The 14,949-nt window shown below is 39.7% G+C and overlaps 3 protein-coding genes across 4 annotated transcripts; 1 reads left to right on the plus strand and 2 right to left on the minus strand.

Annotated features, from left to right (window-relative positions):
* Nucleotides 1-44: 44 nt before the first annotated feature.
* LOC100873062 (receptor-type tyrosine-protein phosphatase kappa) lies at nucleotides 45-7,156 on the minus strand. Its single transcript, XM_086914302.1, has 23 exons — nucleotides 6,783-7,156; nucleotides 6,504-6,702; nucleotides 6,366-6,427; nucleotides 6,088-6,289; nucleotides 5,903-6,018; nucleotides 5,640-5,832; nucleotides 5,280-5,579; nucleotides 4,964-5,196; nucleotides 4,287-4,892; nucleotides 3,794-4,056; nucleotides 3,431-3,710; nucleotides 3,266-3,353; nucleotides 3,123-3,199; nucleotides 2,907-3,041; nucleotides 2,705-2,845; nucleotides 2,430-2,627; nucleotides 2,151-2,347; nucleotides 1,919-2,025; nucleotides 1,624-1,838; nucleotides 1,403-1,528; nucleotides 1,184-1,338; nucleotides 946-1,081; nucleotides 45-863 (listed from the first exon to the last, which is right to left on the minus strand). The coding sequence occupies exons 1-23, from the start codon at nucleotides 7,011-7,013 to the stop codon at nucleotides 789-791; spliced, it is 4,335 nt and encodes a 1,444-aa protein (XP_086770428.1). The 5' UTR covers nucleotides 7,014-7,156; the 3' UTR covers nucleotides 45-788.
* Nucleotides 7,157-7,298: 142 nt separating this feature from the next.
* Nucleotides 7,299-9,674, minus strand: LOC100863039 (uncharacterized). Of its 2 annotated transcripts, none has more exons than XM_003698923.4 (5): nucleotides 9,071-9,674; nucleotides 8,732-8,980; nucleotides 8,225-8,604; nucleotides 7,986-8,140; nucleotides 7,299-7,911 (listed from the first exon to the last, which is right to left on the minus strand). In XM_003698923.4, the coding sequence occupies exons 1-5, from the start codon at nucleotides 9,672-9,674 to the stop codon at nucleotides 7,605-7,607; spliced, it is 1,695 nt and encodes a 564-aa protein (XP_003698971.3). In that variant the 3' UTR covers nucleotides 7,299-7,604. The 2 variants fall into 2 exon arrangements, with proteins under 2 accessions (XP_003698971.3, XP_012349473.3); XM_012494019.3 differs by having other exon boundaries at nucleotides 7,299-7,929.
* A 3,275-nt stretch (nucleotides 9,675-12,949) lies between these two features.
* Nucleotides 12,950-14,627, plus strand: LOC116415385 (uncharacterized). Its single transcript, XM_031920137.2, has one exon. The coding sequence runs from the start codon at nucleotides 13,397-13,399 to the stop codon at nucleotides 14,429-14,431; it is 1,035 nt and encodes a 344-aa protein (XP_031775997.2). The 5' UTR covers nucleotides 12,950-13,396; the 3' UTR covers nucleotides 14,432-14,627.
* The last annotated feature ends 322 nt before the right edge of the window (nucleotides 14,628-14,949 follow it).

Genomic DNA, 14,949 nt, shown 5'->3' on the forward strand with positions numbered 1-14,949 from the left:
ACCTAATATTATCGTCGAGACGAAGAATTAATGGTTTTCGCTGATATTGCAATAAATTCGATATATTCTGCATAAAATGTAAGTTGTTTCTAACGGTTTTTTGTTTATACATATTATGCGTATTACAAAGATTCGATGTTTTGGTTGTGAAATAAACTGTTTTCGTTGAAATAAAGTGTTCTAAATGTAATTTTTGAAATTGAAAAGAAGCTAAAAACATCTTGTTTTATTGTTTAGTTCGAATATTATGTTTGATGGTGTTTTAATATCGACGAAAGAGAACGATTCGAGCAGCTAAAATTTGGCGCGAAAACGTGCATGATGGCGTCATCAATTTATTTTGCAGATTAGTTTTACTTCGTGATAGATATAATTTTTACTCTTCAAATTTGTAAGTACATTTTAAATAATTATCTATTATTTTTCTTTTCGTAAATGATCGTGTGTTTGTTGAAATAAATATTTTAATTTTTAACTACTAAATTTTTATATTAATTTCTACAAACAATTATTTAACGTAAACGCTTTTTTATATAAAGAATATAATGATACTATAATGAGATCATATATATTTATATATTGCGATATATTACGATAATATTCGATCATTTTCTTCTCGAACACAAAAAAATAAGAAAAAATATGAAAATTGAAAAGAGAGAATATTAATAATTACGTAATGATATAATTTATATCTCGAACGATAGAAAGCAATCGTGATTATTGAAATTATTCGAATCAAGTTTATATAACAAGTCAGTTAATCAAGTAATAATTAATGAGACTATTTACGTGCAATTTGCATAAGTTTCGAAATATTTTAAATACGTTATGATTGCATCATATAGATATTCCATGTGTTCCTGAAACAGATATATTTCTTATATTTCATTTCGAATTTTCGAAAGTTTTAAAAAAAAACTAATTAATTTGAATTAAATTTACCAGAGATGTGATAAAATCAGGCCTTGATTTTCTTATCGCGCGAACTGCAAAGCAAATATCGCATTCTTTTTCTATAATCATTCTCTCCAAAAGAAAATTTAAGGCTAAATAAAGTCCACAGCCAGTTATACCATCGCTAATTAAAAAGAGATATTTTCGTAATAAATAGACATTTATTTCATGATAAATATTCAATTTATGTAAAAATATTTTTAGATATTTTTGGATATAATCTTACTGGCAGACAACGACGATAGGACTATCTTCTTTCAGAATTTTCTGTGCCGATTGCCATAATGTCACTAATGACATGGTCGCAGGTAAATCTTGATTTCTACCAGCTTTCCATTCCGTGGAACATAAAATTGTTACGTATTGTTCTGTAGCAGGTTTCTGAAATTATGCATATATAAAAATTGATTGCATTTCATTTCCAGATAAAATCTGCGAATCTAACCTCTGAATTATCGACGATTATCAATTTCTCTAACGTGTAATACTCAAATGTTGTGAATTCTTTCGTTCGAACATTTATATATGGTACTGGTTTAAATTCTCTCTTTGGAACAATAGGACAACACGTCTGTACAAAGGTTGATATAATTCATTCAGTAGAATTTTTCTATTAATATTAAATTAAATTAAATTACAAAAATTTTATCATAATTGATAAGATACCGCATCTTTTAAATCTGGTAGTTGTAACATAATGATAAGTTCCACTTTATACTCAGCAATCATTCTCCAGAAATCGCTAAATGTTTCAGGTAATGGTAATTGTGTTGCTATATACTGATTCTGTAATTTTACACCATCCACGTAAACGGCGGATATGTAATCGCTGTCCTCGTCTGTCGACGGATATCTTTTTAAATATACTCTGCCTGCATTCGCTGCAATGGAATCATTGTTATTTCACTCTGATGGTAGAGAAATATGAAGAGATATAAGGAGCAATCAAATTATTCCAAACCTAATATTAATTCTGGAAATCTGTTTTTAGCAATATTGCGTTTTGATAGGGATGTTTGATTGATCGATAATCGAAGAACTTCATCGTGCCAGGTCATTTTTTCTAGACTTTTTTTAGAAAAAACTTTTAACATATTTTGCACATCTTGCATATAATATATATATATATATATATATATATATATATATATATATATATATATATATATATATATTTTATAAAAAAAAATTACCTGTCTCGTTGAATCATCAATTGTTCTTTAAGCTCTATAATATTGATTGGTAGGTCTTTATTGCATGGTAAAGATGTTGGAAGAAAAAGTAGACATTCTAGAAGCGTTAAATGTGCAAACAGATATTGTTGCTTATTGTCTATCATATTAATCCTTTGATTTCTAATTGCTTGAGTTTCGGAGAACACGTTCACTGCCTAAAGATATTTTTAAAAAGTAGACACTGCGTTCTGCTTTCAAAAAAATTTCGCGAAAATATTTTTTTTAAATATATTTTACCCCTTCTGCCGCGGCGCGTCGAAGGCAAATGTCACATAAAATTACAATTCCAGTTCTCCCAACACCTGCGCTGCAATGGACCACGACTGGTCCATTTCCGGGTGGTGTTGCCAAGAGTTTCTTTAAATACGTTACCACAGAATGCGTGAACAACGGCGCGCCATGATCTGGCCATGCTGTGTAGTGTAAATGCTCGATCTAATTTTTCAATTAATTAATCGCGTTAAAAAGAGAATCATACACGTATTTTAATCGATATCAATTTTGTTTCTCACTTTTCGAGCTTCGTCTCCATACGTCACGTGCAAGGTGCGAAACGTAAAATCTGCGAACACGGCATGTTTCGCATTGAAAACAATTATATCTCCGTATCTTTTCTTTTTCCCAATATCAGGCCAATATTGTTCGCATTTTGTCTAATAACAATTTGAATATCACGTCAAATACCACCTATTGATTTTAATACAAAATTTTTACCTTTCCATCTTCAATTAATCTCGCAACCATGCAAATGATGTAACTTTCTTCTTGCCAGATCATTCTCCAAAAATCGATGATCGTATTGGCCTTTGGACCTTGCGTAGCTATGTAAAATTTCTCCTTTTTATAACCCTTTTATAAAAAATTCCATTTATCGGCACATAATCTTTCTTCAAGACAGAACAATACTCTTATCCACTTAATATCGATTACCTTGATGTAAGTAGCGTTAATATAATCTGAATAAGGGTCATCCGGAAGTTTCTCTAGTATCACGCGATTTTCATCGTCTGTAGAATATCGATTTAATTACTAATTAGCGTATTCCACAATTCTGTAAGGAAGTATTTACGTACAGGCTATGAGATTTCCATATCTATTCTTCGCTTTGTTCTCTTCTAACTTCCCGTATTCCCATGGTTTCGTTTGTCCTCGTGGAAGGGTCTTATTTGCAATCCAAATACGTACAAAATTTATTACATCCGTAATGTAATAATATGTTTAAATATGAAAGAACTCACATTATACTGTCTATCGAGTAATCCAGACTCGAGTGCATGCTTTACGTATTTCTCCAAGTCTTTCACTTTTACAAGTGACATTCCTCCTTCTCGCTGATTAACGTCATTAATGCATAATGTGTCTCCATTGTAAGTGGTATTCTCACATGATGGAAACTTTTTATCGGACGACGAGGCGGTAGTGACATTTAAGAATTGTTTAGAACTCGACGATATCGATTCTGTTTCAAGATGAACCAAATCTTGCAGCGTGATCTTTTCCAAAGATCTTCTTTGCTTTCTACGACGAATACAATGGCTGGTATCAAATTATCCATTTCATTCGGTATCGTATACAGAATAGGAAGAAAAATCTGTTTGCACCTTTGATAAAAGTAAAAGACTAGAGCTGCAACGATAAGAAATATCGTGATTGGAACGATCCAAATTTCGTCGTATCGTTTCGACACTTTGCCAACACGAATTGATGTTATCTCCACGATTACGATCCGATCGTTCATCGATTCCTCTTCCATTAATGCTATCATTATTGCGTAAGACTCGGCCGGTTTCAGCGCGCAATTCGTGGCATTACCGTAAATCTTGTTATCGCCTATTGTGAGTGTTTTATCGGCAAACATGCCAGTCTATTCGAGAAAGGGTGAAAGTTTGTTTGACAAAAAAAGAGTATACAGATTGCAACATCTACGACCGATTCTAAAGATCAAAACGAACACAAAAGTTGGCAATACTTAAAAATAACTTAATAAATAAGTTTTCGTTAAAGAAAATATATTAATACTATTATATTTAACGTAGTTGATTTTTTAGTTTTAAAGAGGCGAAGGAAATGTTACATAAAGATTCGAATACTTACAGGAAACGTGGCCGCACACCACGCGATCTCGTAATATTTGATACCCATTTTCTCGCGCAGATAGGGGCTCAATTCCGTGTAATTCTGGCAAGCCTGGCCACCTTTTACAACGACATTCGTCACACTGTTTTTCGTGTCGTTCAGAACGGGAGGAATGTGCAACAAGATGGTCGAGTCGCGCGTTTCCATTGTTAACTCTTTCTCGAATGCCATTGCCAAAAGCGTTCTCGCTTCTTCTCTTTTCTCCACCCCGTATAATCCGGTATTTGTCACTGCTCGAATGAAAATTTCATAAATGGACGAAGAAAATAGATGCAATTTCGTACTGTACAACGATTGATATTCGTCGACTCGATATTCGTAAACCGCGCGCTTTTGTGGAATTTGCATTTTGAGACGCGACGATATCATTTCTGCCCTTATCACGAATTTCTCCAGATGTCCACCCGTCTTCCAAGGGTGAGACCATGTTAGATTTACCACCCCATTTTCGAGAGCCTCGACGATGAAAACTTGGGGCGCCTGCGGCTTAATTCTCGTCCAAACGATTTGCAATGCGGTCGATGACACGTTGGACGTCGACACGTTTACGTTCTCAGGATATATCTGAAAAATGTTCACACGTGTCTTATTAAGAATAATATCGTATCTCGTTTGATCAAGAATAGATGGCGTACCTTGATTTCTTTGACTGGATGTTCAACATTCGCGCAGATATATTTATCCCATAATTGGCAATACTCGGTTGGTCGTATCTTCGATATTACCTGGCAACTCGAAAAACAACTTTTCACCACGTAATATTTTATTTCCCCGTTGACAGGTGGTTCCGGTTTTTGCCATCTGAAGTATACTCTCATCGATCGCAAGTCGATTTCATAAATCTCCAAGTTCTTCACACGAGGTGGCTCTGTGGTTCGTGAATTAATCTTAATTATTACTTAAGAGATTCTTAATTTCTTCTTTTCGAGTGATTATTATCAACGATCTAACCTTTTGGAGGGGTAATGAATATCAGTTTTTCATATCGCGATTCATTGTGCTTTCCGCTATAATTTCTGATGGCATAAATTCGCGCTTCGTATATTTCGCCACCGTGTAGCACATCGTTCAAATAGCAAGAATATTCCGCGGTTTGCATTGTGATGCTAAAATTCCTCACCGCTTTGCTAATACCGGTGACAACAATTTTCGCAATTATAGGCCCAGAAATTGTGAAGCAATCTTTAGGCGCGTCCCACGTCAATGTGTAATTTTGAAATCTTAAATTATTATATATTGCGGTTGCAGTGTCTGAAAGTATCAAACTTTCATTGCCTCTGCAAACTTTCGTTAAAAATAAACTCTTTTTACCTGTTTGTTTTGTAGTGAACTCAATTCGTTTCTCCGGTCCACAAAAAGAAGTGCAGGCTGCAATTTTTCCAACATAATGCGCATAAGGAATTAAGTTTGAAAATGTGATATTGGTGATCGCAGTCGAAAGGTAATTAATAGTATCTTTCTTTGCTTCGATCTTCAGATTTTCACAGCCAAGATACGTTTGAACCTTGAAACGTTGTTACTTTGTTAAGTTAAGTAAATTCATCGAATAATTAGAATTTCTCTTTTTGTATTACCTGTAATACAACTTCGTATTTTTGTATGATTCCATTCAGGTATAAAGGAGCATCCCATTGCAAATTGATTTTCGACGATGTCAATGTCATTCTGAAATTCCTTATTTCCGATGGCGCTATTGTAAACAGATATCATCAGAGATGATGGAATCGATCGAGGAATTGAATTTGAAAAACTGGGCTACCTTCATGAAGAGTTCGAACTTCTTGTGAAAATAATGATATCATTGCTCCTTTGCTGATTGTAACTTTATAGAAGGTATAAGGTATGAGATTTGTAAATTCGTGTGGCAATTCAGTCAAACTACCTTTGCTAATTTCAATGCCTGTTTCCAGATTCTCAAACACGAAGTCGTACCAGTTACTTGGACAAGGATACAAGGATCCCTAAAAATCGATAAAACATTTTCAAACGGCATTAGAAAAAAATTTTGAAGATACAGATAGAAGAAATAATTATTACTTCTTGATCCTTTGTCAATGTTAAACTAGTAGTTTTTATTTTTACGTGAAAGTTGACAGTTGCTGAAAAATTTTCTCGTTTATTTCTTATCGTTAAACTGATATTTCTCAAGAATACATATTAAATGTAACAGCTTACGAATGCAACGAGTTGTAAAATTCTTCGAATCGCTGACTATAGGTACGTTATCATTCACGTATAGTATGTAAAAAATCTTATAAATAGTGCCAGGCTCCAAATCGTTGATACGTCCAACCATCATTGAAATATTATCAAATATTTTGGTATAGTTTTCCATGATTTTCAATTCTGGATAAGTAATGTTATCTTCTATTTTCTAGTAGAAGATACATTGATATCGTTTATAAAATTGAAACAGAAAATTATATTTATTTAAATTAACGCTGTTTTAATTACATATGTAACAAACTTGTATCCAAGAGGTATTAACGTTGTTTCATTGAATGATGATAATAATGCCTCTTTCACTGAAAGACTCGCGCGGACCATTGTTTCATTAATAAAATCGATGCTAGGTGGTGGAAGTATGCCATTATTCGTGTTCGTCACTAAGGCGTTAACACTATACAGCATCAGAGTTATTGAAGTTAATAGATTTGTTCCGTTAGTTATACTCGTTACATTCATATTCGTTACGTTAGTTTCGCACTCTCAACTCCGTGTAAAAATTAAATCACAAAAATTAAATTTTACTGTTACAACGTTACAATACGTAACGTCGAATATTTAAACCGACAGTGAACGCATCTTACAATTAGAACGATATTTCTATATGGAGCGAGGGATCGACTTCCTATTGGGTGAATCTACGATAAGGAACATCCGGCTCTTTTCTGATATGTTGAATATTAATAATATGTACAGCGTTTCACTGAGCGTATTCAGATAAATATACGTAACAATCGAGACACATTTTGTCGGAAATTTTTATTTAAAAATCGATACAAAATATACAAGGTCTCACAAAAATATTGTACTCGAGTGAGCATGGATTATAAGTTTCATTTATCTTAAGATTGATAATGTCGCGTGTTTAAATCGTTTTCTTATACTCTCTCCCCCAATTCAACTCTTGACGAAACTTGGCAGACTAGGATTTCAATGTTGCCCGATCGGTCAACAGTTTCTGTGTAAAAACGATTCCATTTGATACTTTTGGTTGGAATTATTCTTAAACAGGGCGAGAATCTGGAAAATTAGAATCCGAGGGAGGACCGATCAAGGCGAGAGACGAGGTATCCAAGAATGCACCCTTCTGTGTCTGCCTAAATTGCACCTTGGTGACAGAAGCGCCAACAGAGCCAGCACGGCACCGAGCAAAGAAACTCCGCACAAAGCGCCGGCCGTGACATCGTGGAGAGGAGTGCCGGGTTTGGGAGATTTGGCGGCAAGTAACAAAAGCCCTGCGCAACTCAGCGCCGACAATCCCGCGAGTCCAAGTCCTGTCCAAGTCTTTCTCAACGTTCTGCAAGCGCCTGCCAACGCGCAACAGGCGCCACAACCCGCCGCACTGTCGTAATAATACCTGGAAACGAATTTCGACCTGTTTTAAACATCTAAATCTCATTCTCGGTATCTTTCTTCGTGGATTTGCGTTACCTTCTTCCTTGCGTCCATGACAAGTAGAGTGCCAAACCGCAGGTTAGAATGCCAACCAAGACCAACAAGAACGGCGCGTTTCTTCTGTCGTTCTTCTCCAAACCGCTGGCCAAGGTTGTGTTCGCGTCGCTGTTCGGTGGCGACAGCGGTGGAACCTTACAATAAGTAAAATGCGCACGATTGGATCATCGTTTCGTTCCCTTTGTATTATAATAAGGAATATAATATTTTTTACTCACAACTGCGGTTCTAGCGATGAAGGCACTTTCCACGCTTTGATACCCGTTTCTTTTCTGTCCAGCAGGTATTACTTGATACCTCGGTGAACCGGACACCATCGGCATAGATTCTAGTCCATTTTCCGTGTATGCGTAACGAGGCGGTGGATCACCATGACCCATCGTTACAAGGTCGACCGGAGCTGTGCCAATATAACGTAGTCTTCCACAATTGCTGGCTGGGCAAACGTCCTGTTGACGGGACGGGTTTTCCAATAATGGTAGGCATCTTCGAGCCGATGGCTGCTCTTTGTTCGGGGTTGAAGTGTGAAGACCTCCGTTGAATGTACGATTTTGCGGAGTTCCATGAGGCGTGGAACGAGTAGGGCTGAACGTTCGACCTACATTTCCGTATTTTAGAACACGTATTTTAATAATATCTTAATACTTTTTCAAAGGAAGAAAAAATAGAGGATATTCTTTGGAAAGGCATTTCGAATTGAATTCGTTCGTAGACGAACCACGTACCGGTTGGGGAACCACCTGGAGTGAGTGCTCTTCTTTGTGGCGTACCGGTTTGATTGAACGAGTGCTGCCTCTTTGGAGATAAGGTCCTCTCCTCGGATCTGGATCGAGGAGGTTTCCTGGGTGTGGCTAATATCTCGTGCAATTTTTGCGTGGCCAAGTTATTCTTGGGCGAGGTCGACAATTCTTGACCGTTTCGTTCCGGCAATGCCGGCGGTTCCTCTTCTTGCAAGGGAACTCTGCTATAACGGCCTGTAAAAATAACAATTTTTTTCTCTTTTATTATTTTTTCCTTTTTATTTTAGAAAGAAACCGCGATGGAATTTATGGCGGCGAACCCACCTTGCGGCGTGTTGATGTGCCTCCGCGCCGAGGACGCGCTGTGCTTCACCGTGTTCCACGGGGCTTCCTCGTCCTGGTAATCCTGGTCACCCGGTACAACGGCGTATCTTCCTCCGTTGTTCCGACAACTCTGCGGTTCCCGCCCGTCGTCTTGGTTGGCCGCCGTTGCGGAACGCTGTTGCACCTGCTGCCGCGGAATGAACTCGTACCTCAGGGAACCCCTTCTCTCTACGTGACTTCTCTCCTCCTCGTCCTCTATGTACTCGTACCTTGAACTTTGATTGTACATCGCCCGGTGCTCCTCCACTGGAACGCTTCCATACCTTCGATGCGCCGAGCTGTTCTTACCCTCGTGGTAACGATATCTGCCGCCCTCCACTCTGTTCTCGCCGATTTCTTGAAACGCGGGGTTCGTCTGGCCGCCGTTGTATTGCAGTTGCAACGGCGGGGGCGGCGGGGGCAGATCGTCGCACTGAAATTGTGGCGGTGGCGGCAGCTCACCTCCGCTCTGATCCTCCGGTATGTATTCCGATTGGCGGCAAAACGAGGGGTTGGTGTAACAGTGCACAGGGGCTGGTTCCGATATTTGCGCCATTTTGTTCATTCAATTCGATTCGATTAATTTTCGAATTAATGTTTATACTTTATTCCGATAGATACGAGGCATAATTATCTTTAATTGGCACGCGAAAATAAACGGATTTAATGTTTATTATTCAGAGATTCGCGCACGATACGATACGTTTATATCACACCGTTTTCAACAATCTTTCTTTCCATCGAATTATTGGTGTTTCTGATTCACGAGAATCAGGAGAGCGGTGCTCACGTAGGAGGGGGATGTCCAAGTTTCGAGGGAGAACGTTACCATTCGTGCAGGTGGTGAGATGATCTCTTGCGCGGGAATGTGGCGTGCCTTGCACATTTTCTCTCAATTTCTATTCTCCCCTCGATATTTGTCCACGTATAGATCTGGCGATGTAAAAATACAGGTCTCGAGACGGTCCAAATTATCAGCTTCTTCCGAGAATAGTTTTCCCGAGAATATTTTAAACAGGTAGATGAACAATTAGAGAAGAGAATTCGTTTTCGACTTTATAACTTTTGAACGAAATCGTTGGGGAAATCGTCCAACGTTGAAATGCGTTCGATCCGTGCACCACGGTTGCTCCCAACAAACTGCCACACGAGTTCCCTCAACAGCAGATGTACGAAGGGCGTTTCTCCAAGCGTTTCTCCAATGCACACGCGCGTATATGTGCGGCACGTTACCTGAGGGGTTGTCAGAGGGTTCGCATAATACGGTGTCGCATCTCAGGGTGGGGGTCACCCTATAGTCACCTTCCTTCCAACGTTTTCCTGCGTTACTGCCATCCTCTACAGCGTGTTCAAGAATTTATACGACCTTTGCTGCGCGACATTTAAATTTTAAATCCCGCTCCACATTAATTTCCACCGATCGAACGATTCGAAATCGAATCGATCGAAAGGGTATTCGCGGTGTATTTGAAAAAAACTTGATCGATCCCCGGCGATAAACGACGTGGAATAATTTCATCGAATACGTTAGACTCGATAAAAATTCACGAATTTAGATTTAAGAATCTACGAATTTCGACGAATCTCGACGACGTTTTTTTCCTTTTTTCTTTTTTAAAGTAGACGCGAAAAATGCATTTATTGATAAATGCACGATGCACGATGATTATCGTGCCGTGTATCGTAAAAGAACTCCAGTTGAGGGTACTATAGATAACTTTCTGGGCAGCTGCTGCGACCGTTGGGACGCGTGCCCCAATCGTAACAGCTGCTCCAACACAAATGCGTATCGATCACAAACACGCGCTTTATCTTTCACTCTTCGTGCACACTGTTAACTCGTACGACTCGTGTCGGCGAATGCCACGTTAACGGTCGAAAAGTCATTTTAAGGGTGGAGGTCGTAATTGGAAAAAAAAAAAAAAAAAAGAAACATAAATTGATAGAGTTTTCAAAAAATTGAAACTCGGTTACTTTAAAAAAGCGGGACAAAGATATAGGTTACGATTCTTTATAGACGTTTAACTTGAACGAAGAATTTCCAAAGATCGAAGGTGCTCGAGAAAAGTTTGAAATAAAGAAATAATATAAATTCGATGTAATTAGGAATCGAGGGCGGGAAAAGTATCGACGGTTCCTTTTTTTTTGTTTTTTTTTCTCAACGCTAATAATCGTTTTCATCGATGTTTTAACAAACGTAGAAAGTAGGCCGCTAGACGATAAATACGATGGACACATTTTCTTTCTTTCGCCCGCGTTAAACGGTCGCCTATTCTCGGTAGAATTGCGATCAATCTCCAAGAAAGTGTAGCACATTTTCTGCTCCAACGATCGATAGAAGAGAAATATTATTCCGGAAGATCGAGAAAGTGAACTTTTCTCTTTTCTTGCGACGAATTCACACGCGCGATGCCCACTTCTTTCTCTTTCCATTTTTCTATACGCGATTTCCCTTCGAATTTCTTCGATCGTCGCGTGCTTTCGTTCGAACGATAACCTTCTGTTTAAAACAAGAAACGATTGCTCGCGCGAAGGATGTTTCGCGATCATCGTTCGCCTGTGCATTGGAAAACAGGGGTTACACACGCGCGTATTCAAGCGACACGCGTTTTTCTTTCGTCGCTCTTTTCTGAGTCATCTTTTCAATCATCCTTTATTGTTGCATTTACCGTCCAAATTTTATAAATATTCGCAAAGGATTGAAAAATTTAAATTATTGTAAACAACATATAACAACGAAATTAATCGATTCGTGTTTCGCTCGATTTTATTATTCTTCGCGTGATATCGACAGAAAACTTGTTGGAGAGCAGCGTTTCGAGATAATTTAAGCGGGAAACCTACTCTTTTAACAGTTGCTCCGACTGTTGGAAAAGAAAAGGTCGGGTGCCGAGCCCGTGAATAATAAAGGTTAGCGTGATTCTTGAACGAGGATTCTAGGATGTAAACTCTCGCTGTAGTTCCAACTCTAAATTGTAAACGCGTACATACAAATATATATGTATATATATGCGAATTAATAGGATCATTCGATCACAAATATTCGATTGGAAATATAATAACTCGATACGACGAATTCCATAAGGAGAGGATACGTCGATTGCATTTCTTTCTCGTGACATCGTTTTGTGACCATGGAAAGTGGTATGAAGAAGGCATAAAACAACAACGCGAAGGTTCATCTATCCATCGTTCTCCTCTGTTGTCCCTTTCACTGCAAAACCGACCGCGTGGGAGGCCTGTTCAGGATCTCGTAGCGATTTCAACCCGAACTAGTCTTCGTTCAGTCTTTGCCGGCGTGTCTTTCGCGGCTTCTGTCTCTCGTCAAATTAGATGGCCGGAAATTTCTCCAATCGCCTTCTGTCGAGGAGCGAAATCCAAAAGGATTTGGACGGGAGACGCGCGTGTTATCGAGAGAATAAAACGATTAACGTCGAGAGAGGTGGAGGAATTCAGCTCGCTTGGTTTTAACACGATTAATAAAGGGGAAAGACGTTTGCGACCGGTGACAAAACGAGCGTGGAAACTGGATCGTGGTGATTTCTCAAGAGATTGAAAATCCAGCGCGGGTACAAAGAAATCGGTGAAAACGCGATTGTATGAGAAAACACGCGTGCAACGAGATAATTGCATCGCCTTCGTAGTCAACTGTTGTTGCATAATATTCGCAGGCAAGTGGAAAAGAAGAAAAAGAAGCGTCAGATTGTTAAACCTATTTACCGTTTTCACGTTTATTGGACACAAGCGCGGTGGCTCGTTCCTTCTCCTCTGGATTTTTGTCCCCGTTGCTCCATTGTTGGAAACGTATTGCACAAGCGTGGCTTCGGCTAGCCACGAAGAAATCCACGATGGTGGGACGAAGATTTCAATTAAATCCAAGCGGTTAGCATAATTGGATGCTCGCCTCTGCCGCTACGGAAATCATTGTCCATTTCTGTCTGCTGATGGAACAATTCACCAATTTGCATTTCAATAATTCCGCGTCGCGGCCGTCGAATAGTCACGACGATCTCGGGGACGTAACGGTGAAATTAGTCTCTCTGTTGGCGTTCGCCACGAACGGTGAAAATCCTCGTGTCGCATTTTTCTTCTTACTTTCGTCGTATCAATAAACAATAAACCGCTTGGAGGGATCCAAAGTTAATTTGTTTCGTTGGTGAGAAATCATGAGGCGCGAGAGGAGAGGCGAAATTTTCGTTGCTTCGATCGAAAATTTTCCTTCGCCGACGACCTCGTGACGAATCTCTGCGACAGATTCGTAAGACTGAGATAAATCGATGCAAAACGATGGAAAACGTGTACGTGATAAAAGTGAAAACGAAGCCGGCATTGTCCACCCTGTACCCATCTGAGCGGCGTTACTCGGCATCCACCGTGGGAGGTCTGTCCTTGGTGCATTTCGGCCTGGGCGCTCTCTCCCTTCTGCTGGGCAGCCTGGCCCTGTCTCTTCAAGGCCCAATCCTATCTGTCGCCTGTCTGGTCCCGTTCGTGACCGGACTGTTCGCGTGGAGAAGATGGTACATAGACAGGAACATCGCTATCTTCTTCTACGGAAGCCTGTTCTCGTTGACGGCGGCCATCCTCTGCTTCGTCGCGACGATATTCGACATCGCCGCCGCCGCCGAGAGCAGAGATCCTCTGTGGTCGCTCGAGAAGATTTTCGACCGGGAGAATCATTCTCGCTTCGAGCAACAATTGAGAAACGATACCCTGTTTAACAACAACAACGAGGAGGATCGAGGAGGACCAAAAGTTAACCTCTACTCGCCCACGCCTGGCATTGTACTCGACAACATGTCCAACATATCGGGATACATATTGAGAAGTTCGACGATCGATCCTGGAACGAAAAACGACACGATGACTCTTAACAACGGGGAGAATTTGATCAACGTGACCTCGCCAATGATCAACGATGACGGGACGATGTCGTTCTGGTACATGGATTATCACAAGTCCTCGCACGCTAGAATTTTACTAACCGTGAACGTGCTCGTCGCTTCGCTTCTCGAAGCGTTTTGGTCCGCTCTCAGCGCTAGAATAGCTCTGCGAGGGATGATGAACCGTTTGCCGGAAAGCAGTTACTCGAATGGAAACGGAAAACTGGATGGAACGGCGATAGGAAAGCGGAAGGCACCGAGACCGGACATTTTGGACCACGATCGTAGATTGTCCGAAAGTTTGCAAAACTTGACGGCGCGGCACAATCTGAGGAACACGGGGCCGAGGTTGCCCCTGCCGGAATCGAGCAATGAATTCAGAGAAAGGGTGGAAAGATTTCTGGCAAATCAGGCGGCGCATCACGAAGGATCTTGCTCTTGAAAAACTCAGTCGAGTTATTAAATCGATCATTCCTTGTAAGATCACGTAATTTGCAGATCTCGCAGTGTACATGCAAATATATCAATCCTTTATATATGTAATTACGCATTTATATGTAACGGATTAAGATAGCAATGTTACGTCTTCGTTCGATCGCATCGTTTAATAAGCAATAATAAAGTTCCACGCAACGAAATTGCTCGCTAATTTCCTTCATTGACGATTTCGTTAATTAGCTCGAAACCGATTGTTAAACCGATTGCAACGCAACTGGCGCACGGACGATTCAGAACGGCCGAGTTCTGTTAAAGAACGGCTTTACAACGAGTCTTCATTCCGAAAGATCGTATCGGGAGGGGGAAACACTTTAATTGCGATTTATTAACTTCGGTCGCCACGTTCCTTTACCTCTGTTAATTAAATGATTCAGCTTGCGTCAAACTCCGTTCTGAACTCTCTCGATCTCCAAGTGTATACAAAAAAAAAAAAAGAAAAAACACTTTTCCATCGCGAGATCG

This window comes from Apis florea, unplaced genomic scaffold (genome assembly GCF_048593485.1).
Source record: "Apis florea isolate Af1SG1 unplaced genomic scaffold, ASM4859348v1 contig_3587_pilon, whole genome shotgun sequence".
NCBI classification, from domain to species: Eukaryota; Metazoa; Arthropoda; class Insecta; order Hymenoptera; family Apidae; genus Apis; species Apis florea.